The 26,693-nt window shown below is 33.0% G+C and overlaps 1 protein-coding gene across 1 annotated transcript; it reads right to left on the bottom strand.

Moving 5' to 3' along the window:
- Positions 1-3,504: 3,504 nt before the first annotated feature.
- On the bottom strand, positions 3,505-26,693 carry Gbeta76C (guanine nucleotide-binding protein subunit beta-2). The gene is made up of 9 exons (XM_089645819.1): positions 26,622-26,693; positions 24,963-25,108; positions 16,593-16,726; positions 15,120-15,285; positions 12,645-12,730; positions 10,708-10,823; positions 9,566-9,695; positions 8,270-8,356; positions 3,505-3,611 (listed from the first exon to the last, which is right to left on the bottom strand). The coding sequence occupies exons 1-9, from the start codon at positions 26,691-26,693 to the stop codon at positions 3,505-3,507; spliced, it is 1,044 nt and encodes a 347-aa protein (XP_089501945.1).

Here is a 26,693-nt window from a genome sequence, read left to right as displayed (position 1 = left end):
TTAGTTAGTTGGGTTATGTAGGGTAGCTGGAAGAAATAGGATGTAACCTATAAGCTATACCATTTGTACTCTTTTTTTGCAGTAAATATTTTTTTGAATTTGAAGCAGTTGTGCACATAAATATGCGACGCGGGGACCTTGTGTATTGGACAGACCTGCGGTTGAATTTGCCCTTTCAAATCTCTAAAATAAAGTGGCAATCTTAACGACATAATATACTGTCGTGCACAAACAATATGCGTAATTGACGGACCTACGGTCAACTTTGCCCCAGCAGGCATAGAAAATTGATAATGCTTGGGGTTTATATTAATTATTACTGATGAAAGTACTATTCAATTTTTTCTAGAAGGATCCCCGCGGGAAGTTACTAACTAGAAAAATAAAGTCAGATTGAAAAACGTTTTATAAAATTTTCTAACCATTTTACATTCAGATTTTAATTATAAGGTCCTGTTTTTATTAATCTTAAATATAAATAACTTATACCGCTAGGGATCCCTCTAAGACATTAGACATTTTAGTAATACGTTCATCAGAAATAATTAAAATGTGAGCGTCGAGCAAACCCCCGTTATTTGAGTCTTATGTCGTATTAAAATCTTAGAAAATTTAAAAATTCACCGCAATTTGAGAAATTCTTTACGAATTGGCAACCACGATGTGGATGATGTACACCACAGATATATTACTCATGTAGACTGGTTATGATGAAACTGCAGGTTCAGTCGTACAACTCAACGGTGTGCATCATGTTCAAACTTTGCAATTTCAACTAATAAAATAAACCCTTATATGAACAGTTTTTAACTTAGTTTAGAATATTATACGTGTTTTTATTATACGTGTCCAAAACTGGATATTTGAAAGGGGACGAGCCTTTTTTAAAGAATACATGAGTTCCTAACTTTTAAACCATTATAATAAAATTAACCATGTATCTATATATTTATGTATATATGTGAATACACATTACTTATGTGTGTGTTCATATATAGATGCGTATGAATGTATTTATATATGCATGCATGTATGTCTGTGTATGTATGTATATGTATGTATATATATAAATATATATATATATATTTTTTTTATATATATATATATATTTTTTTGTATATGAATGTATTTATGTATGCATGTATGTCTATGTATGTATGTATATGTATATATATCTGAGCATCTATATATGTGTATGTATGTATGTTTGCATGTATAAAAATCATATATTTTGTTTTATATTTTCCTAAAATATGTTTATTTTTTTTTCTTCTATATTATGTTTTATTTTTTACTACTACAACATATGGTATTATTGTAATTTATAGCATTATGACTACCACAACACGGGCACAAGCCTAGTGTGGGAGTTATTAAGTACACTAAAATTGTAATTCATAAAATTCACTGAATAAATAAAAAAAACCTTATGTTTTGTCTTATTTGAGATCCAAAGCCCGCTTCATCTGTAATTGGATCCAAACCATCTGAAATAATTAAAAAAACATTATGCATATAAGATGCCATCGTAGTTGTGGTTAAAGAGTCTCATTTTTCAATAAAGCAATAATTGAAAAACAAATTACTGACTACAGCTCCCCGGAGACAGTTAATATCAATAAATTGTCAACATTTACGTATTTTTAAGTATGCAATATTTTGATCAGCATTATCAAACACCATCAAACCATTGTTCTGAATATTTAAAAAACATTATTTTCATTGAAGAAGAAGATAATACTAATAAATCTTAACGAAACATGAAACAGAAAAAGAGAAAAAATAATAACGGTCTCAACTACGAATCGAACTCAGGATATCTGTCTTACCGGGCAACTTTAACCACTCGACCATTGTGACCTAATTATTATACATCGTTTTTGTCGGTCTCATAGTTCAAATTCAGAATTAATAAAATTATCTTGTAACAATTTTTTCCCAATTTTAGATAAAAATAATTGTATAGTAAATTAAGTCCTAATGGTTGAGTAGTTAAAGAGGTTGTCCAGGTAAGGAGAGACCCTGGGTCCGATTCCCAGTTAAGACCGTTATATTTTTATTTTTCTGTGTATTCTGTTTCATGTTTCGTTTGGATTTGTGAATTCATCAGCTTTAAATTTGTTTTGTATAATTTTCGATAGCTTACTAGTTATATTCTGTTGTATTCGGCTGGGCGTAAAACTAAATACTGGCAATTTCTGCAACCTCCAAGGTTCTGCCATGCTTCTGAAGGGGTGCACTCATTCTCCGCCTTACTTCGCCACCGATTAGCCAGCTTCTGGGGCATGACATGGAACTCAACCAACTTTATTATTGTGGCTCAACTCTCCACTCAATGAGCGATTCATAGAGATGATACGGCGACCACCCTGAAGGACGATGCTTATTGATATTTATGTGAACGATGTTTTTATTTTGCGTTATATAAACCTTTGTGTTTTCTGCCATTGAAAAAGAAGATAATACAACTTACAAATCTAATCGAAAAACGGAACAGAACAAGAAACAGAAATTAAAAGATAACGGTTACAACTAGGAATCGAACCCAGGATTGCCATTGGGACCTAGTTATTAAACGTCATATTTGTCGATCTCATGTATAAAATTCAGAATTAACAATCTATATTTAATATCTTACAACTATTTTTTTCATATATTTTCACAGATTTCTATTGAATTGGTTTTTAACCTAGATAGTGTCTCGGATAAAGATACACTTTATGTTTTCATTTTATTTTATTTTCTTTTTATTATGTTCCCGAAATGTAATAAGTGTATGTGTATATTATATCTCATGTAATATGGCAGTCTGAAAAAGCACCATCCGCCCAGTCCTGCTGGACTAAACAAAATGAAATATTTGATTCTACTGTGAATAATTCGAAAATTCTGATTATCCGAATTACAATCTTTAATAATTTTTGAGTCTTGTTTAGCTTCTTCCTCCTTCGTAAGTGATCTTCTTTACTTCGTGATCATGAGTCTTTGTTTTCTGTCTGAGTTTTGCTTTCAAATCCTAGTAATAATCGTAACCAGCTGATAAAAACCTTTGAAAACTTCAGGGGTTCTTTATGCAAATTACAGAGGGCGCCACTTCCGTTTACAACGATCCTAAACCATTCAGTCATTAGATAATAACAGTATCACATTCATTTATTATTATAGTCGGGGTAATAAAACTCTTCAGAACTGTTTTAAGCACATTTATTTGTATTAGCCTGAGATGTAATGATAATATTCATGGATGTATAAGGCACTGAAATACAAAATCAACAATTATAATCAATTAGATAATGCGAAAATTTCAAAATACTCAGAAGATATTTACTCTACAGAATTGTAATTATTTGTGTATTGGTGTATCATTATTCAATACATAAATCTTATAAGTTGATAATCTAGAAATTAGTATAGTTTTCTAAACTGTTATAGGTTAAAGGGTTTTATATTTATGTATATGATTAGAAATTAATATAAAAAAATGATATAACCAGGTGCAGTCTTTTAAACCCAAATGCGAACGTATTGGTCCCAAGAGCAAGTGGCCATGGCCATTCCGTTCCCAGCCACGGAAAGGGATGTTATTCGATTTTCATGACCGTGCAGGGATCCTAGGAAAAAATACAAAAGGTTTTATGAATACATTTTTAATAAATAAATATTAAAAGATTGACCAATGGCGTGAATCCGATTTTCTAGGACAAAAATGTTTCGAATTATAATGGTAAATATCTGTGCACTTTTTTTAAATTTTTTTTGGTAATTTTTGGATAGGGCCTGACACACTAATTACGAATATTTTTTAGAAAAAAACTTCATATTCGCCTTAATTACTATAAAAGAAAACTTTTTGCATTTCGGGCGGCGGAAAATTATGAATTTTAATTTTCAATTGCGTTAACCAAAATTCACTTCGCGAATTGATGCGGCGGCAATCAGCTGCCATTAGGTACGTCACTATTATGTTGGTATCCCTGATACATTGCGTAGATACGACTACGGCTAACTTCGTGGAATACAAATGGATTTGTATCACAAACCATGTTACACAAACCTAGCGTAGCCGGTAAACTACTTGAAAACTGGGATGTTTTTCTTGCCTTGACGCGAGCAGGCGTTATTAAGGGGCACTTTCTTTTGTATCATAAACCATGTTAGACAAACTTCGGTATCCCACGAAGATAGCAACGGTCGTACCAACAAACAGTGCGTTCCTAATGGCGGCGCGTTGTCGCCACATCGATTCGCGAAGTGAATTTTGGTTTTACGCAATTGAAAATCAAAATGTATAATTTTCCGCCGCCCGAAATGCAAAAAGTTTTCTTTCATAGTAATTAAGGCGAATATAAAGTTTTTTTCTAAAAATTATTCGTAATAAGCGTGTCAGGCCCTATCCAAAATTTACCTTTTTTTATATTAACTCTACACAGGAGGCCCTGAAGAAAATAATTTCCCTCAGGGCCTATGTCATCTTTGGGGATGCTGTGTGGAGGGTCTTTTTGTGGAGAGGAAGGAGTGAACATGGGTGTTGAAGAGTCCCATGTTGTAGGAGGGAGGAAACACAGAGGCCGGCAGTTCGTTCCACAGCCGAGCTGTTGAACTTAAGAACGAATCGTAGAAGCGACCCGTTCTCATGTGACAAATGTCAACCGGGTACAAATGTTGGGCGCGCGTTTGGCGTGTATCCCGACTACGCACCGGTGCCGAAGGGATCAATGACGCTAGTTCCTCAGAGCATCTTCCATTGTAATACCGATAGAACAAGGACAGCATACCTACCTGACGCCTGTGCTCTAAAGATTGCAGTCCGTTTGTTAAGATTGGGGAATCTATCAAACGGACCGCCCGTTTTTGCACAGAGTCAAGGGTTTTTTTGATATATATAAGGTATTTAAGGGCTCCGGACCAGAGATGGCTGCCAAATTCGACAGTAGGGCGCACTTGCGATTTGTACAGGGTCAGCAGTTGTGTACTATTAAAGTATCTGTGGGCCCTGTACAGTACGCCTAGCTTCTGAGAGGCCAACTTTACTCTGGCTTCGATGGAGCATATCAATGGAAGGCCTGTTCGGAAGATTGCTTCCGTTGAAGGAGACTAGATTATCATTTGGATCCCTTTTAGACGTAATCAGACAGGATTGGGTCTTTGAAACATTAAATTCGACGAGATTATTTTTTTTTTGCACTTTCCTGTATGGGGAAATTATTTCCGGAAGAAGATATTTTTAGTTAAGTTTTCAGTTAAGACGACACAAGACTCTAATAACGGGGACCCTCAAGGATCACATTTTTTTTAGTTATAAAATTACATTTTTTGTATCTAGTATAAATATAACTTACTTCTATTACATTGAGGACACTTTACAATACTTCGAAAACTTATTCTTTATCCTATTTAGGCATAGCCCACGAAAAGCAATAAGGCTTTTAGCTTTTTTAACATCTGTCGGTAATTCAATAACAATCTTAAATCCTTTAAAATAGAGATTATTTTGGGTTCCCGATAAATTTGTTTTTGGAAGTCTAAAATCTCCACAGTTTCTCGTGGGGCAGCCATGTATTCTGAAATTAAAATTTACTTCAACATGTATTTTGGGAGCATCTGATGTTATAGTTAAATATAAATATTAGGGTATTGTAAATTATTCGATGTCTCACGCTTAACATTCCTAGATTTTTCTGCATAATAATTATCTTAGAATACTTACTACAATTCAATACTGCTCGCATACCTCTATTTTGAATTATTTGCAATTTCTTTATGTGTGTGTCTTTATATAAAGTATATTTTTCAATTAATTAAATTTTATAAAACGTTTTCCAACTATAAATTAGCGGTAAGCATCAGATTTTATTTTTATAGACGATGAATTAACAACTTCCCGAGTTATTCCGTTAGAAAAATCTGAGAATTTAGTAATACGTTTATCAGAATTAATTCAAATAAACCCCGCGGAAAACTCAACGTCATAGGCCTGCCAGAGAAAATTCGACCGTCGGTCCGTCCAACACCCCGGCCGGGCGCCGTATATTTTTGTGCACGCCTTCTTCACTTACGTGGTTAAGATTCCCCATAGACATATGAATATTCCTATGTCTGTGAGATTCCCAGTATATTTTAGGGTATTGATTTATTATTACTACGTTCAAGCAAAATTCGTCGGCCGGCATAGTCCAGTGGTAAAGCATTGGACTGCCATTCCGAAGGTCGCGGGTTCGAACCCGGCGTGCGCAAATAAATTTTATTTGATTAATTTGTGTTATTTCACAATTAATTAATTAAAATAATATATAGTATATTTGCGGCACGTTCCAGAGTGGAAGATACTACCAGTATCGCCCTGGTGTAAGACCACCATTCAGAATTGAAACGTTGCTCCAAATGGCTTTAGCCGTGTTTAGTGACTAGATCTGAATAGCCAGGTACTTCCCCACCTTCCTCTTTCTCTTCCCCACTTACCTTCAGCCTCACAACATCCCCCAATTGGGGATGCCATAGTCTCACTGGCTCCAGACGGGAGCAGTTGGGACTCTTGTGAGATATTCACTATAAAAAATAATAAAAAATACGATCGCCATAATCTAAATCAAGCAATCACCACATTTGGCGCAGGCGGTAGGTCGCGCAATTACTATAGTTCATATCATACGATAAGAAACATTACGTCGGTATTATTACCGACACTTTATGGTGGCACGGGATAACAAAATTGGAATAGTAACATGAAAAAATGATTTCAAATGATGATAGAAATTATAACGAAGCATTATCACAGAACCAATGAATAAAACACAAATAGGTAACATTATCACTTAAATCTTCTAATATATACAGGGTGTCCGGAAACTCGTAGTACAAGCGGGAAACTGGTGAATCTACATCACATTTGGAGTCGATTTTGTAGTATATTTTTATTTTATTTGTGCTTTCGTTATCGAGTAAATCGAGTTTGAAGTTGATTTTTTATTTTTTTAATTTTTTTTTTTTTAATCAAATTCTTATAAATTATTACTGAAGATCAAAGTACCCAACTAAATAAAACTATTTGATGGTAAAACAAATGAAGAAACTCGGATTTGAAGCATTATTTTGAAATCACCCTTCATTTAACCCGGTGTAATCATAAAATATTTCTGCTCTGCAGGGTTAAAACATCTGTTATTCAACCCTAAACACCAGAAAAAACTTTAACCCTAAAATAGCCGAAAAATATTTTTTTTTGGTTTTTTTTTTTTTTTTTGAAAATGCTCAAATCAAAAAACTTTATGTTTTTTTGGGTTCCCCATGTGGTGTAGATTCTCCAGTTTCCCGCTTGTACTACGAGTTTCCGGACACCGTGTATAGGAGAGTGAATAGTACAGTTTTGTGAGATTGATAAAATTTTGCCACCTTGACCTTCAAAACAGGTCACTGTCTATATGAAAATCTAAAAACTCTGCGCGAAGCCAGTGAAGAGAATTCAGCGAGTATTTACATAAAAAAATCTACAGTTTTATTCCGAGGGTGAAGAAATTTACACAGTCGACCTTTAAAACAAGAGGAAGGTCACTGTTTTAAGTCTGATTTTGAAAAGCTGTAAAGCGTGGGCAATGCCGGGGAATTCAGTTAGTTAATTAATAATTTATTATTCAGAGGATACGAGCGATCTATCTGCATGTTAAGTAAAGTGAAATCTCTAAAAAATAAAAAAAATTTCACCATCATAATCCAGCACAGAAAAGAAGACTTATCAATACGTTGATGACCGTAGCGAGCAGAATATGCGAAGAACTGATCGTAGCATACATAACTAACCGATGCATTACGTGAAAAGGTTACCCCGCAAAATAAATAAAGCAGATCACACGAGCTAAGTCTATCTCAGATAAAAAGACAAAAGGCTGTGCTTTCTTACCTGTCACAATGTTCTTCATTCTTTCACAATGTTGCTGGCAGAATTTCCAAGAGGAAAGAAAGAATCAGGACTAAGTTCGGAACAACGGCCAAAATCCTAGACCTTCATGTGGCTTGCTAAAACCAATTTTCCTTTTGAGATAAGGTTTATGAGCTCAACTACTCAGGATGTGTCGAGGTGTGTTGAGGCCACACAGAACGGACCATGTCCAAAAGGATTTAAGATTACTTCTGGACAATTATTATTGTCGAGCACTTAATTTAACATCACATTTACATACCTGCCCTGATTATGGATGCCGTAACGATGTCCGAAGGAGGAATCACAATACAGTATAATAACCAAAAATTAATGACGATTTTGAATTATACCCACCATTATATTGATTTTTTAAAGTGTCCCAAATGTGCACGTAATTGTCGTCAGCTCCACACAATATAAATCTCCCGCTCAGTGATACACCTGAAATACGAAAGTCATTCACATTGTACTTCATAATGGTTTGTTGGGTGCTACAATGCAACAATTCAGATAACCTTAAAATATTTCACTATCCATTCCTTGTAGTACGTTCAATATAATAGAGTAAAATTATAATTTTCTGGAGTCTGTTTGGAGATTATAGTCCGGGAGAAAAGTCCCTTCGGGAGGTACTTCTACATGATTGTAGAAGTAAAAAAGATGAACATATTTTGTCGAAATTCCTGTTTATTTTCCAATACAAAAATATTGTTCCGTAGAAGAATATTTATTTTTCCATACAAACAATTCAAATTGTTTATTTTCCCATACACAAATTGTGTTCCATAGAAGAATAATTATTTTTCTTATATTCATTATTATAGAATTTCGAAAGAAGTTTTATCTTTTTTACTTCTAAAATCATGTTAAATCACCCCCGAAGTTAGCGCACTTTACCCCCGCACACTATGCATTCATAGATAACAGAAACAAGGATAATGGGCAATAAACCATTATTAGTAAGTAACCGATCGATTATCTATAATTTTACTGCACTTTTATAGAAAAATTTACGAGGTGTTCGAAAGTAATGTGCAGTAACTTCGGGAGGTGATTCTACATGATAGTATAACTGTGAACTGTGAACAGAAAAAAGTTGAAAAAAGTGTGTTTCTAATTTTCTATGAAATGTAAAAAAAATAACACAAAACCCGACTATTACTTTTAACTTCAAACCACATTACGGACGGTTTTTTTCAAAGAATTTGAAGAATTCATTAAATTAAGTGCTGTGAAGGTTCTAATCAAGTTCTGTTATTATATCGCTATTGGCCAGTTGTTACAAAAAATTGAAATAATAGAAACTTTCAGAACCTGGTAATTAACTTTGAAATTTGATGAAAGATTTAAACTTTACTACAATCTACACATCTGACCTGATGATGGATACTGCATCCAGTGCCGGCTCGTGACATTTGAGTGTGATAAAAGTGCTAAGTTTGAAAACTACGAAATTTTCGATGTTTAGTCCAACATAGCTATATAGTATACCCAAAAGTATACTAGAGAAAAGTATGCCACTGACTGCAACGCTGTCCGAAATGTTGGCTAAATGAAGCGGAAGCGCTGCATGGCATAATAACCCAAAAAAATGACGATAATACTTTTGGCCATGAAAATCTTAAATTATATCACTTGGTATGTTCGTACCACAGCTAGTGAACCCGCTAGTGTTGGTGGGAGTCTTGTAGATGGCCAGTTGTTGGTCGCTGCGGAGGTCAAAGAGCCGGGCAGACTTGTCCTCTGACCCTGTAGCGAATGCTTGCCCGCTTGGGTGGAACTGAAATCACAATATTTGTTAATTCGATATTCGATCAGCTTTGACCACATTTGAAGACACAAAAAAGTTTTAAGTTCTGTAATTTATTTATTTTTAAAAAATACCTCTGTCAGACTTACTACACCATTAAATATATTTTTTTTATTTTTATTTTTACAGAATGAATAATTTTTGGTGAAGTTATGATGTAGACAAGAGGTGCCATGGTTTTCATAATTTGAAACTTCCCTCGATAGACGGCAGTATTTTAGTCAATAGATCTTTAAAAGAACTATAGTTTATCTAGCGACAACTAGTGGTTTCGAATAACTTGACAATATTTGAAAATCTCCTGAATGGATGCGTTTTAAATTAATCGATTATATTTTACTAAATATTAATTTATACAACACACCAAATTTACTAAGCGATTGATCAAAAGGTTTAGGAAAACGCGAGAGGTTATTATGTAAGAATTACATGTTGCACATGCTTATGTGCTCGACAGAATAAAGTTCCTACGAGAACTTTCAAAATTCACTGGCTGGTTCGCTGGAACGCGCATGCGTCCCAGTGTGGCAATTGACAAGATCTTGCCAGTATCTAAAAATTAATAGTTCCTACAGTTTATTTTGTTTTCAATTTTTAACAAATAAACCGTTTGTTATAATAATAATAAAATTATTTACATATGGTGGTATAAAAACTACTTTGAATAGTATGATGTTTGAATCCAAGTGAGTCGTTATATGAGGACGAGCATTCATTTTTTTCCCTCTTTTAGAATATTATTATAGAATACCTAGATATTTAGTAATGTAGGTATATATATTACATCCTTTATGATTCGTCATTGAGAGGGTTAGGTAAAAAGCCGTGTTGCGTTTCTTCCGTCTTTAGCCAACGCATCATTACAAGACCTAACAGCAGGGTAGATGTGGGGGTAGCACAATACAGATATTTAACCCAAAAACCTATTATAGTCTCTAGAATATGTTTGGAAGCAGCTTATTTATAATAGTGTTCAACTTACACAAACACTGTTAACGTCGGACTCGTGTCCGAAGAAAGTCTGTCGAGGGGCTTCTTCCCGGACGTCCCACAGCTTGCAGGTCCGGTCCACAGATCCCGTCACGTATGTGTTAGCATCTGAAATAATTGTCACCGTATTTTTATAATTCAATTCAATTCTATTCTGTTTATTCATTTCAAAAACATTACAAAGTTTTTAATTTCATTGCGTTTTTAAAATATTTTTGTAATAAGAATTCTTAGGTTAATAATATTAACAGTGTGTATATCAACTATACAAGTAATAATAGAGCTTTCCTTTTAAAGGAAGCTTCATTGATGCTAAAAATGTCGATATCCGAATAGATTCTGTTCAACAGCAAGATTGCTCTCCCCACAGGTAAGTTAGTTCTGCAGGCTGGGAGATAAAATAGTCTTTGCTGTCGGTGACGTAGATAACCATCGGAAACATAGAAATGAATGCTCTCCATGATGACCGAGTTTTCAAACCATCCACGAATCAGTCTAAAAAAAATGTGTAGCAATGCGCACATCCCTCCTGACCCGTAGATGGTTCATTCCGAGCATACCCAAAAGAAAGTCAGTGGGATAGAGCAACGGGTAGTAGCCATACTCTCTTATGTAGAGAAATCTCAAGAATTTCTTCTGAACTCTCTCCAACATGAGAGAATACTTGACCTGGTGTGGACTCCAAATCACCGACCCACTTTCAAGTCTACTCCTTACTAAGGAATTAAATAAAACTATAAGCACCCGGTTATCTCTGAAATTCCTTGCAGTGCGTAGAACAAAGCCCAGAATTCTCAGTGAAGTGCTACATGCCGTGTCAATATGAGCATGAAATATCAGCCTACTATCAAACATGATTCCAAGATCCTTCATTGATTAATTAATTGGACCCAAATAGGTCACTGGAAACATTCACAGCTGTAATCTAATATACGTTTTACGGAATGAATAGTTTTTGTGTAGGTAGGTATCCGCGTATCAGTGTTGCATAGAATGTAAGAGTAAGGGAGTTTGGTTTGGTTTTTTTCCGGGACGAATTTATGAATTATTGACCGTTAGGCGCCAAATACAGAAAGCAGATAGAGAACAGTGATACCAAACGCTTAGCGGGCTTATTTAGTTTAGTAACAGTATAGTATTGATTCAATGACACATGGTTCTCTGATGAATCCAATTTTCATATCAACGGCCACACGAATAAACTAAATTGTCGATATTGGGCTACCGCTAATCTGCTGGAACTGCATCAGAAAATCATTACACTCGCCTGAGGTAATCGTTGGGGTTGCCATATCGAGTCAAGGAATTATCGGCCCAAACTATTTTAGGATAACCGTGATAGCGCTCAGACAGTTAATTCCGGTCTATATTTTTGTCTCCAGGAATGCAAAATTAGTATGGCAATAACCGTAACACATTTTTCCAGCTAGACTTTCCACGTAACAAATGACTAGTGCGCTACTCTTCACGATTTATTCCCTTATAGATTAATTAGTCGCCGAGGAGACGTGACTGCTGACTTTTTCCTATGTCAAACATTAAAATGTTCCGATGTCGAACATTAAAAAATGATAATATTTATCCAAGACACTACCTAGATTGCATTTATTTCCAGATGACTCTTGCGATCGTACATAAAGATAAAAAAGGAGCTAGTAAAAATGTGAGGTGAGAAAATGAAGATAATGTTTGCAGTTTTTAATCGAAGTATGATACAGTTCAGTATGACCGAAGGGAATAGGGTCCCATTAGCTCAGTTGGTAGAGCACCACCTCGGCAAGGCGTAGGTCATGGGATCAATTCCTAGATGCAACCTTTCTTTTTCTGTTTCAAATTTTCGTTTAAAAATCGCTAACATTGTCTTCAATAATTAAAAAAAAGTTGAAAATTATTCATAGTGCATCCATTTTACGGCAATTTGGTACAAACCTGGTCCAAGAGAAATGCTAACAACATCACCATTATGAGCTTCGAAGTCTGCGCAACGTTTTCCGACCTCTAAGTCCCAAATACAGCTGCATGCGAAACAACAACGACAATAATTGTAACTGTTATTAAAATTAACTATGCACTGTTTTCTTATTCTGTGTGCACTGTGGTTTGGTAAAGCCCTAAGCCATGAAATGAAAAATTTACAGGAAACGACAAAAACACACTTATAACATCGTAAAACGAATTAAAAATAATGACAATTATTTTTATAAGCAATAATTGTTCGCCTGAAACACTCATCCACATTGAAAAAATCTCCTGATAAAAAATACATGACGCCAACGGGACTCGAACCCGTGTCATGTATTTTTTATCAGGAGATTTTTTCAATGTAGATGAGTGTTTCAGGCGAACAATTATTGCTTATAAAAATAATTGTTATCCTTTGTGCTATGCATAAATAAAATCTTGTCTTTAAAACATTAATTTATCAAAAAAATAATAATTAAAAATAGTGACGTTTATAATATGAAAGTGGTTATTTGTTTTTTTGATTTTTTTATGTAAATTATTGAAATTCTATTTATATTTATGAGAAATTTGGCTATTTTTGAAATAGCCTAAAAAAAGGATTGAATAGAGAAAGACTTATTATTGGCATTAGGGAGAGGAGTTAAAATAGTAATTAAAATTTAACTGATTTAGTGCTTTTCACACTGATTTGTAGACAAATTAAATATTATTAAGTATATCTGTATAAAAAATAAATTTCATCTGCGCTATAAAGAATGGTCACAAAAACAGTAGATAGTTAATTAATACATTTTTCATCGTCGTTTCTGTCATAATTATAAGGTAAGGTAGTGTAATTGTCCTCTTCCTTCTTACACGTCTTGCAAGAAAAAAGGACAATGATACTGGAATGATGACATCTAATTAGTATTTTTTTTTTGTAATAATATTTTAAAGGAGAGGTGTTGCCACCTACGTGCGAAATCTAAAATCAAACCATTTCTTGAAGTACCTATATGTTTGTACTCACGTTTTTAGGGTTGCATTATTTACACTGTCCCTTCTATATGGTAAATGGATGTAAATACAAATAATATATGCATGTGCACCAGTGGCGGCTCGTGACTTTGGGGTGTACTAGAGTGCTAATATTAAAAAAAAAATGGCATTTCTGATGTTGTTATAGCTGAAAACGATTTTTTGTATGAAGATTTTCAGGAAATTTCAGTATAGCCGTGCGCCGCACGGAATTCCTGAAAATCTTCATACAAAAAATAATTTTTCGAAAAAAAATAAAAAATCGTTTTCAGCTACAACAACATCAAGAATGCCATTTTTTGTAATATTAGCACTCTAGTAACACAAACGTCACGAGCTGCCACTGATGTGCACTATGTAGAAGCGTGTATTCTATACAGGCACATACGCATTGCTTTGCTTATTATTATTTACCTTATGCACACACAAATAATATTAAAATTAATGCGAAAAAATCCATCTGAACATTAAAAAATATGCGCGACATACGACTGTACCAATACAAATCGCAGCTCAAAGGCAGAAACTAAGTGAGCAAAATGACGTACAAGTCATAATCGAGTGCTGACTGTATTCTACACAAAATGTGAATGTGTGTGTATGCGCATTCAAGAGACGATTCATTTACCTTAGTGCCCAAAAGGGCCATTGCCTTTGGGTACAAATATGCAGCATTCAGTGCTGTCCGTTAGTTCCTCTTTTAATTAGTACAACTAATGAAATAATGATAATATTATATTGCCTTTTTAAATACATGAGGAAATTAACCCACTTCCCGACATCCGATGAATTTGAAACTCGAATTGACTCGTCGGTGGTAATCACGCATACACACGCGGACATGTACGCTGAGATAAATGTCCGTCATACTCAATCGGGATTTGGCGCAGTTGTTAGCGCTGTTGACTACAGTCCCTTGGGAGGAAAGTTCAATCCTTTGTCAAACCAATTTTCTTTTAATGTTTTAAAAGGAATTTTAAAAGTTCACAACAGTTTAAGTGCTAGTCCTTGGGGAGGAAGGTTCAATACTAAGTTAAACAAAAAAACTTTGAAATTAACTACTATCTGGCCTAAGAGAATGCGCAATAGGTCGAAAATATAGTAACAAAACTTTGATTTTTACGAGTTTTTTTTTTCAGAATATTGTACGTTTATTTAGGGGAAAAATACGGAAACTTTATGTATCCAGTAAATTTTAAACTTGTAATTATGTATAAATCAATGGTTTATTTTGATTTAACCGGCAGCTTAGCTTAGTACTCTTGGTGATAACTTGAATGAAGAGGTTCTCGGTGGTAATTTTATATAAAATATCAATTGATTCGCTGCAGATACTGAAGCGTAAGGAACTGGAGAGATACATAAGGATATCGACAGTACACCCATGGGCTGTAGCGTCAATGACGCATATATGGTACTTGCATTTTCATGTCTCCCGACCCCGTGAGGATCTTCTTGTCGTCCAGGAAGCGGCAGGAGCTAAGGAAGCCTTCGTAGCCCGCCAGCTCGCGGACTATCTTGGCTGCGCCGGTTGAGTCCCGGTTGTTGACATCGTACACGGTGCACATGTTGTCCATTCCACCACAGGCTAAACAAATCCGACGTATCATTATCTATTTATTTATTAATTATCAAGTAAGAATAAAACAATAATTTCGTAAAACAACAAACAAAAAAACAAAACAATAAAGTTTGGCTCAAGTGAAGTTAGGTGCAAACGTGATATTCAGGAAATTTGAAGTTCTGGGGGCTATCGCTAAATATGTCACCACTTACGGTGGTTTTATAATATGGTCGATACATTTTTGCAAGTGGTTGGGAGAATTTTGTTCTTTGTACAGGAACATGGAAAGTTTCAGGGTTTCGTAATAAACGGGAATTGTAATTGATTGCAGCCAAGAGGGAAAGATTCTACACGGCGAAAAATGAGAATTGCAAATTTATTAAGAATCTCTTCAAATTATTAGTAATCCGGTTAAAAGCGGGATTTAAGGCCGTTTCCTGATGAACTTTTAATAAATATCGTAATTATATCGTAACACGTGTTCATACACCTGAGTTTTTTTTGTTGATAAAATATTATGTCATTTAAGATTTACACGGCCAAAAGTATTTTTGCTATTTGTTTTTGGGGTGTTATGCCGTGTTGCGCTAACTCCTTCTTTAGCCAACGTTTCGGACAGCATTGCAGTGTCCATCATCAGGGCAGATGTGTTATTTTGATAAATAACACATCTGCACTGATGATGGACACTGTAATGCTCAAAATAACACATCTGCCCTGATGATGGACACTGCAATGCTGTCCGAAACGTTGGCTAAATGAGTTAGCGCAACACGGCATAACACCCCAAAAAAAAATAACAAAAAAAAAAATTATGTCATATATTTAATATCATATTTTGTATGTACAATGTTTAAATTGTCGCTATAATAAAAAAATTACGAAATTCGAAAATAGTGCGATTTTTATGAACACGTATTCTGAGATCGTGAAAATACATTGATATTTTACAAAAAGTTTATTAGGAAACCTATAAATTCATTCATTAAGGGCCTACAATCCCGTTTTTGATAGGATTTCGAATAGTTTGAAGATATTCTTAGTAAATTAACAATAATATACATGTACATGTTTTTTTTTACTATTGAAAATATATTAGGTGTTATTTTTGTCACGACGTTCATTTAATTATATAAATTTTAAATATTCTATGCGTTTCCTATAGCCGGTAAGCAATGAGGACAATTATGATAGCAAAAAAAGGATGGTGAAGATATTGAAGTACAGGCCTAACTTTTATGGTTGGATGTACTAACTTGTTTATTTTAAAAAATAGTCTCTAAATCAAATGAGATTTAGTAGATCGATGACAGGGTGCTAGAATGTCTCACCTACAAAGTTTCCCGACGATGCGAAGCAACAACTCATGACCCACGAAGATCTAAGGGGAATCACCTGTACCTTGTTCCCGGTCCATGTGTCCCAGATGATAAGCTTGCCATCGAGAGACCCGGTCACACAGTGTCTACAATCAACAGTCAGTAATGTAGTACATTATCAAACAAATCTGTAATATCAAGTCAATGTTTAAATGATAAGCGCGAAAGGGGTTTTGTGGCAGGTAACAATGTATTTTTTTTTCATATTATATGTTAAATTATAAAACACACATTGTAATACACCACTTACATTGAATAAATAAATGACATCCAACCTGGTTTTGCTTATCTCAAGCTTCGTCAAAGCTTTTATAATAACTAATCGTTACTTAGGACGGGTTGTTTCGGAGAACTTGAACAATTCTTCAAATTTCTAAGATAATTTTCAAGTTCTGTGAAAGATATTTTTAAGTCCCGTTTTTATTTCAGTTCTGTCAAGCAACTAGCCTATAATTTATTTATTTATTTATTTAACGCCCAGAGGGCTTTTACATGGTTGGTAGTATAATTTTAATTTGACAGATACTTTGAAACATAAAAAATAAGAATAAAATTACATTTGATAAAAGCTATGCAACAAGTCATACAAACACAAGAAACAAAAACAGAAAATTACAGCTATTTGTAGGTTTACATGATGTGTTTAGGAGTATTGTTGAAATAGATGTTTTAAATGATCCACAAAACTTGCCAAGTTGGTATTGAATATGTCAACATCACCCAAGTAATGATTTCCCATGGTGTGAAGTCGTTGTATCGGAGAGTGGGCAATGTAGTTACGCTTATGTGTGCTGCTGTATAATATTGTATTTTGTCGTGTTGTTACTGTGGGTGTATGTATGTTTATAAGTTGCAGGAGTTCACAACAGTCGAATAATGATATAATAACAGAATTTGAATAGGACTTTCACAGAACCCGTAAATGAACGTTGAAATTTGATGAATTGTTCATATTCTCCGAAACAACCCGTCCTTAATATTAAAGCTAGGTTTCACTTAAGTCAAGGTTCGTGAAGGCCGGCTGCATTGCGAGATCATTAATTAATATGAATGCCAAGTTTCGCTTATATCAAGCTTTGTGAAGGCTTTTATATTAACTAATCATTAGTTAACATAAAGGCCCTGACGAAGCCTGGTTTGCTGTCATTTCTTAATTCAATAAAAGTGGTGTATTACAATGTGTGTTTAAAAAAAATTTAATATGTAATATCGTTATTTTTTCTCTCCCGTTCGTTTGATAAGCGGTCAACCTCGCCACACAATAGTAACATAATAGAATGAAAAAAGAACGGTATTAGAGAACTGAATATAATTAGAAAGATTTAGCAACAAATTCTTAAAATACCAAAATACTGAGAAAAGTTTCGCGGAGAAATTCTGGTTTTAGAATTTAATTACGACGAGTAGATATAACATTCGCAGGTTGTACGCAAAAATTAAAATAATCAGCGAAAATAACGCATTAATCATACAATAATAAACATCTATTTAACATTTTAATTTCTCACAAATGAATCCTTAAAAATACAATTCAGGTTAATTTATTAAATTATATTAACGGATTTTAGGAATACGAATAAGATGAAACATTGATATAAGTACCTACCCAACATTTTTTGAGGTTTTAAGAAATCATGGCGCTGTTACCAAATTTCATGAAATGATGACGTAATACTTTATTTTGTGTTTATATTATTACGAAGTTCCGGGGTTCGAAACCCAACTGCGAAAATAAGTAAATATTTTGTATTTCATATGTGATGCATCCTTACACGGAGAAAACTTACTGATATAAATTATGTTTAATCTATTAAAAATCTCTTCAAATTATTCGTACTCATGTTAAAAAAGGGACTGCAGGTCTTTAATAATGAATTGACAGATTTCCTATTAAACTATCAGTAAAACACGAATGTGTTATGGCGATGTCTGAACGCGTGTTCTTAAAAATTGTAATATTTTCGCATTTCGTCATTTTATAATAACAGGATAAACGCAGTTGCATGAACACGTGTTCCGATAACTATTAAAGTGCTAATAGTTTATTAGGAAGTGGCCTGCTGTCACCGTTCTTAAAGGATTTTAATAAATCAGTAGTACCTACTCATTTTTCTCCATGTATTATAGTTTTATTTAAATGATATTTTATACTTAATCGTAAAAAGCATTTAATTTGTGGCATACCATAAACTCAAAGTTTGTTCTAACCCACTTTGTTTTAACATACTATCTGTTCCGGAAGAACTCTTCCATCATGAGTACAATATCAAAATATGTATGTATGTCTTATGTTAGTTTTAATATTGTCCTTATGTCGGAGGGCTACTTCCAAAACCAACCAATATCAAAATGTTAAAATAAATTGTTTAATGAACATATTTCAGAGTTTCTATATAATGACGTAATTTTTAAATTTTCGCCAAAGTTTGTAAATTGAGTTTTTGTTGTGTTATTTTTTTTTTCTTCATATTTATATATTATAGAATATTGGAACGTTGTGTGTTTTTAACAGGCAGATTTATTAGTTTAAATTATTTTAATCAGTTATACAAACGTCGAACCCTGTATATATTTTTTCAAAAGGTGGTTCGTTTTCGCAATGTGTACGTTCAATTAAAGTCTGATTTTCTAATTAATTTAGGGGTTTAAGATTAAGTTTTTTATTTTTTTACCTCTCGAACATCTGCGTGTCCTTAAGGAAATGTTTTTAAAGTATCATTTCTTGAATACAAATTGTTATTCTGAAGAAACTAGGAAATTGTTGATTATATAAATCTTTTATAAATACATAAACATGGTAAGACGGTATAATTTACAAAAACATAATATTGCTAAAACCAAGTTAGTTGTTACAAAAATACAATCAGCTAGCGAAAATTTAAATAGCATACAATACATTATATTTTCTGGAAAATACGAGTATACAGTTTTCACCTAAATCTTCTATACATGCTGTCCGGGGTAAAGTGCACTCACTTCGGGAGGTCATTCTATATTCCGGTAGAACATTTTCTTCAGCTAAAAAAGATGAATTGTTTATATGGAAAAATATTTTTGTATGGAAAAAAAACTATGGAATTTCGACAAAAGTAATTTATCTTTTTTACTTATCCCATGATGCACATTACTTCCGGATACCCTGTATATTTCTGATATAGAATCTGTTACTTCCATTCCAAAACTAAATTAGCGGAAACTTGTAAGTGAAACGCAAAAGTAACGAAATTGAATACATAAAAGTAACGGAATGGAATACATAAAAGTAACTCAATGGAATCCATAAAAGTAAAGAAATGTAATAAATGGAATTCATGGAAGTAATGGAATGGAATCTAAAAGATTTTTTATTTATTTTTACCCGTCTAAATGCAACCTCAAAGTGCAAGCACCAGTGGTGGGAATAACAATACCTATAGGTACTTTATAGCTTGTCTCAATTCTTCACACAATCAGTTCCAATTATGAAAAGGACACATAGATTGAACCGGAGCTACACAGACAGTCATACCCAAAACCGAAAATCAGTTGCCTTAAGCTCGGCTTGAATGAATTTTATCAAGTGGCTCTATGATAGGAACTAGGAACCTAGCTAACGACCAAAACTAGCTAAGACGACTAATAAACTGAAATACTAGCTAAGAATACTGAAATACTTATATTCTGTTTTTGACTTGGCCGCCAAGGATTCATTTAATAGACCTTTCCAGAATTTATTGTTATCGACACCATACTGTATGATTCGTTGCCTCTAAGCTACCACCTTTTTGCATCTTCCCGCTTCAGAGTAGCCTAGCCCTATCACCTCCCTTGCGCTCCATGAAAAAATAGGTTGAAGTGTGAAGGTCAGATATTCTAACCATCTTCATCATCAGCCACTAACAATTCAGAACTGGATCAAGAAAATGCATACTGCAAAAACATGATTCCACTGATACTTGGAACAATCCCTTAATTCGATGTCGTGAGTGGCGACAATGCGACCGAAAACCGACAACCGACAACCTGAAAATACATTTGCATTTTTTTGTATTTCTCCGTGTAACATTCTGAATTAGGCGAAATCACTCTCTTTTTTTCGCAAAAAACTCTTTACGAGATGTCGGAAAGTCTGTTTTTACTAATGCCAAAAAAACATTCTCATAATGAATGTTTTATTTCATTGGGAGAATTTCGGGCACAAATATTAAATTGTTTTCCTATCATAATATAAACACCTTGATTTTGCGCTTTATAAAATAAAAACATAGAATAGTGGCTTTTTTAATTTTAGGCATGATACTTTATTTTTCTCCAGGCTTATAAAAAACTACTCTCTTGCACACAGAGCGGCTCAACATAGATCGAAAGGAGTGTGCTAAAGACAATTCTAAAAGTTCCGGTTACAAAAATTATTTAAAAACTTCTACAGTGTACGAAAACATATTTTATCAAAACTTTAAACAAACATATCTGAATATTCACTGCCCAACATAAAAAAACTCAACCAGGGTAATAAGATAAAATATACTTGTTACTTCCAGTTTGAATACATCTTTTGGACAGAGAAATATTAAATATATTATGAAATTATACAATGCTCCACCAAAGTAAAAACATGGCTGATAGAACAAGGTAAAAATCAACATACAAACATTACAAAGAGGATATAAATACAACTTGAAATTAGATACAAAAGTTTTTAAAAAAACTACAGGGCGCCTCAGAACAGGAAACCCTGGTAAGGAGGACTGTGAAAAAAAAGAATTTATACCCATATTATTCTTTACATCATGTAAAAACTTAGCAATTGAAAGTAATAAAAAAGGGCCAAGATATATTTTATTTATTCATTTTCGAAAACCGACCGATTTTTTTACATCTATAAATAATAAACTTGTAAACAATTCAATTTAATTTAATTAAAGCATCTACAATATTTCTTTGAGATCAATTTTGTTTGAAAACATGTTTTCAGTGACCTCTAATTCACTGTTTAGATTTGTTATTTCTTATGGACCTACATGCCACGGTGAAGATGTGAGTCTGTTTCGTGGAGACGACGAAATTCGTGCATATACAATTTAATATATTGCTATATTCCGGCATCCCGGGTCCCGTGTGTTACCTGGAGACACTGCGCAAATGCCCCTGATGCACTACCAATCAATACTCCGGGGTAAGGAGTACTCTATTAGATTTACAGCCTCCTACACAACACCAGTGTAATGATAATTTTCTCCTTGCACCCGGCCGTGGCGAGCTTGCCGGCAGGTTCGTGCATACAGCATACCTACTTGTTGCTTGTTTTGAAAATGAATTATTGTTTTGATGTGTCAATTCCTCGCGGTTCATCAAATTTTCAGTGTAAGTATGTGAAAATCCGAAAATCGCAACATTCTAAAAATGCGTGTTCTTTAACGTTTAGTTTTAGATCTATCATGATACACAATTGTCTTGTAGTTTTAGTAAAGTTATCGAATTCCACTTATTGCAAAGGCTCTTTAAAAAACAACATAACTATTTAAGCCGCAGTTTCAAGTAAACAAGTACAAAATTGGTTTTAAGGCGTTTGGGATATTTCAATAATTTATGCGTATTTCCTAACCATAAAGCTTATCTTTGATTGAGAATAAATTGAATTTTAATGCATCTTTTACCATCATCCACGACATTAATAATTATTTCTTGTAGTAATTAAGATGAAACCAAGTACCATTTATACATTTTTGCGTATTCATGCTGCGAAAATCGACAAGTTTATCATAGTTTCATCTACATTCATGCATCTCTCATCACACGGACCAACAAATTTCCTGAATATATGCATTTTTCATTTCTTTTGACTACATTTGTGTAGTATATTAGAAGTTCTTTATATTTACAGTTATAACAACTGTAGGTTGGTGTCATACTTATATACTGTCTCTGTAATTTTTATAATTTCCTATTCTTCATTTTTACTTGGCGATATCTGTTTTTATACGTTTTTTCTTTTAATTGTATATCATTGTGGTATTTTTAATTTCATATGGAATGCTTAAAATAAATGAGTACCATGGAATTTGCTGTTTTTCTGATGAAAAGATTATTTCATTTTCGAATGTTAATAATTTTTCCTAAGTTGAGTAGAATTTAAAAAAATAGAAATACCTATTGTTTCATAATAGTGAAACTTGAAGTTTTGTATGTCACAGCGATTAAACATTACATTGATTTGACCTTTATTTTTGGAATTCTCTTGCGTTTTCTTAAAACCGTATACCGCGAATTGCAATAATTACACAACGTTGGGGGTGATTCAAAAGCGTTTATTTCAGAAAATAATTTAAAAATAACAAATAAACGATTAATCCTGGTGATGGAACTGTGGTCACATTTGACAACTTTACAAATCGCATTCAGGGCATTTTTTTTAAAAATGGGACGCATTTATTATAGTATTAAGATATGAATTATGGACACGGGAAGGAGGAGTATAGATAAAATATTACAACATAACAAAGATTAACGTTATATTATGTTTTTCTTCTGTATGTTTTACCACTATACATTTTTCTTGTATAAAGTTATGTTTTTCTTCTATTAATTCGCTTTATAATTTAACTCTTGTATATTTTGAACGTTTAAAAATATTACTTTAAAAAAAATTAACGTACTAAAAATACTTGACCAAATTTACAATTTATAATTTACGCAAATTACCGTGTACAATGTGACCTTATAACGGGCTGCCCCGTAAGGTCACATTCTTTTCAACAAATGTAAAAAAATATATACCTTTATATATTTATACAACAATATAATAGAATTCTATTATAATTTTTAGTGGTCTTCCATTAAAAGCCTTAGTTTGTGGATGGAAGAAGAGTTAACATTTCACATATTATGTACAAATAAAGTCACGTGTACAGTTAATACAATGCAGTTAATACAGTTAATACATTTCATATAATTATAATTACTATTTACTATAATCATGTATTTCAATATATATGTATGTGTAGGTAATATAGACACATGGCAATCAGACCCGTTAACTAAAATATGTAAACATTTATGTATTCAGTAAGAAGAAAAACAAGTAAGATTTTTAGTGTGACGTTCTCTAAAATACTTTTTGATGGAGTTCAACAATTGAATTTTGTTCCTAATGCTTCTGATTTCTATTGGTAGGTTATTGAAAAAGAATTTTCCTTGGTGAGTATAATGGTGTTGTGCAAAAGAAGTGTTTAATTTGGGGCACACAAATACATGTTTAAGTCTAGTACGATTTTCAGTTATGAATGCGTATTTATCTTTTTCTTTTATAATTTGTATAATTGAATTTTTTATAAATAAGTTTTTAAATGTTGGAACTTTGAATTCTTCGAATATGCTGTCAGTTGGGAAGTCTGGAGGTTTTTTTAGTATAATTTTTATTATTAGTTTTTGAACAATTTCTATGGGGGTCAGATTAGTTTTGTAAGCTGCTCCCCAACTGATAATGGCATACTGAAGAATAGACTGTACTAATGCGTAGTATATTGAGTATAGGTTTTTCGTTGATAAAAAGTTTCGTATCCGTAAGAATATATGAATTAACTTCATATATTCTTACAACATCAAACACAAACAACTTAAACATAGATATATAAGTTATAAGTCTCCAAACAACACCGGGTACACATCAGCTAGTAACTAAATAAAATCAAAAGGGAATTTGTTTTACTTGATCGAGCCTGGGTTTTCTTGGGCGTCCTTGACCTCTTCCACCATTCACTTCCAAGTCGTACATTCTCAATTACACCTCTTTCTTCGTACATCCACTTTACCATAAATAATTTTTCGATTCATATCTTCCTCGGGCATCTCCGACATTTTCTATCATCCATTACATGTAGTTTCATGTAACTCACATTATTACTGTTAAAAAAACCTAGTTAATGTCAGTTAATGCAGAGATAATGCGTTAAGTGTTTTCCGACTTTTTCTACCATTCAAACTAAACTCTCTAAATACTCCTTGCACTAATAAGAACAACTTTGAAATTTTCAGCTAAATCGGATGAAAGGTGTAGAAACGCGTACGGAACAAACAAATAAATATTATTTTTTATTTATTAGATAGTTTGGGTTGAACAAAGATCCAAATAAATATTTGTCAAAAAGGCTGACACGCAAGTTAACGGACACAGTTCAGATATAAAAATGTACTGAATACTGATCTGTTACGTCAAATGTGACAGAGAATCAACTCGCGTCATTAGCAACAACAATCAATTACATTTATAACAAAGTAGTCGCCAAATTCGTTCATTATATTTCTACGTATTTTTGCAAATTAAGTACAAGTTTTAATATTTACCTGGAGTCGCCGCTAAAATGAACGGAATTAACTTTGTTGATATGACCTTTTAGCAACTTCTTAGTTTGTAGACGCACTTTGGGGGGGTCAGCGAGGTCGGCACATTTCTCCTCCAACTTAGTATCGGCGTGCTTTTTTTGGTCCTCCTGCATTATAAAGGGGAAATGATTAATTATTGGTGCATGCTTTATGACTATCGAGGAAAACTAGCATTATAATCATCAAGTTACTCCCCGTTCATATAATAAAAATAAAAGACAAATTAATGTTTTAGTAATTACTATTTTGAAAGTTATGATTCTTTTCAATTTTTATAAATTTATATTTTACGTAATGTAGAGAAGTATATTAACAAATGTTTTAAGGTGAATATTTAACTTGTTGCACCCCACGATGAAACGATGCTTTCAATATAATCTCGAATATTGACCTATAGTGTCAATAAATCTTTTTGAGGATTTTGTTATTTTTTGTGTGTTTTTCTAAAAACACAAGCGTGTTTTTTCAAATAAAAGTTAATCATTTCTTGATTAATAGTACCCAAGGGTTTAATATTATTGAGTACTCTCTAAAAATTTCGGGTTATTATAAATTATTAAAATAATTTTCCGTCAAAAATATTATATTATAGCTAGGTACTTTTCAGCTTTGTCTGAATTCTATGAAAAAACAGTTCAAATTTTGAAAAAGAAACTAAAAAAGTTTTTATGAACCAGAGTTCCGTAAGACAGACACACAAGCAGAATTAGTACTTTTGATAATGTAGAATGCGTACCTACTTAAACTAGGAACCTATACAAATTCACTTGTGAAGACCCAAAAGTGCGAAATCTTTGTCTATTGGAAAAAAAAACAAATGAAAATAAAATAAATGAAAAAAAATTGTACAATTGAAACAGTGCTTAACGTTTCGCTGTAATTTTAAATTAAATTAAATTTCAACAATACGCAATACAATGCATTACCTAGTAACCTAAAACTTCCAGTAATGAAGAAAAAATTACGAAAAAGCTCAAAGATATTTAACCTTGTTTATTCTTTTTAAAATCTGTATAAACTCTCTTTTAAATTAGTATTCTTGTGTAAAAATAATTTTCTTTTAATTGCATAATGTTGTTTTCCCGAAATGAGTTTTATTATCTAGTATAAATATTGTTGTTATTATTTTGTAATATATTGTCACTTAAGGTTGAACGCGACGTTCGTTAAAATCTACGTCTTCATAGATGGAGTTATTTTTGTATATTTTATAAAAAATACGCTTTTTGCAAGTTATGCTTGACAATATTAAGAATAAGTATTTGTTTGCGCATGTAAAAACACCATATGAATAAGAAAAAATAGTTTTGTCCGAATAACAACTAAATTCTTTCAAGAAAGGCATACAATATTTTATTGAATCACCGATACACTATTGTATTTGTAGGCCTTTCTTGAAGGAATTGAGTATACGGACAAAACAATTTATTAATATTAGGGCGCAAAAAAAACAAAATCGTGTGGAAAGCATAACTTGAAAAAAAGCGTAGTTTAACAAAATGAACAAGCAGATTATATCGAAAATCGCGTTAAAATTTAAATAAATAAAAAAAATACTTCGAATCTATTGAAAAAACCTGGTTTTTGTTTAGATTTGATTTAATGTTGGGTATAAATCACCTGAATTTTGGTGATGATGTCGGATAGTTCCTTTCTCAGCGCTGCAGTTTCCGGGTCATCCTTAGGCGGCAT

The sequence above is a fragment of the Hesperophylax consimilis genome, chromosome 23, assembly GCF_061612785.1.
Source record: "Hesperophylax consimilis isolate HC1 chromosome 23, BYU_Hcon_1.0, whole genome shotgun sequence".
NCBI lineage: Eukaryota > Metazoa > Arthropoda > Insecta > Trichoptera > Limnephilidae > Hesperophylax > Hesperophylax consimilis.
The sequence above is the reverse complement of the archived record's forward strand: the minus strand, read 5'-3'. Positions and strand labels throughout refer to the sequence as shown.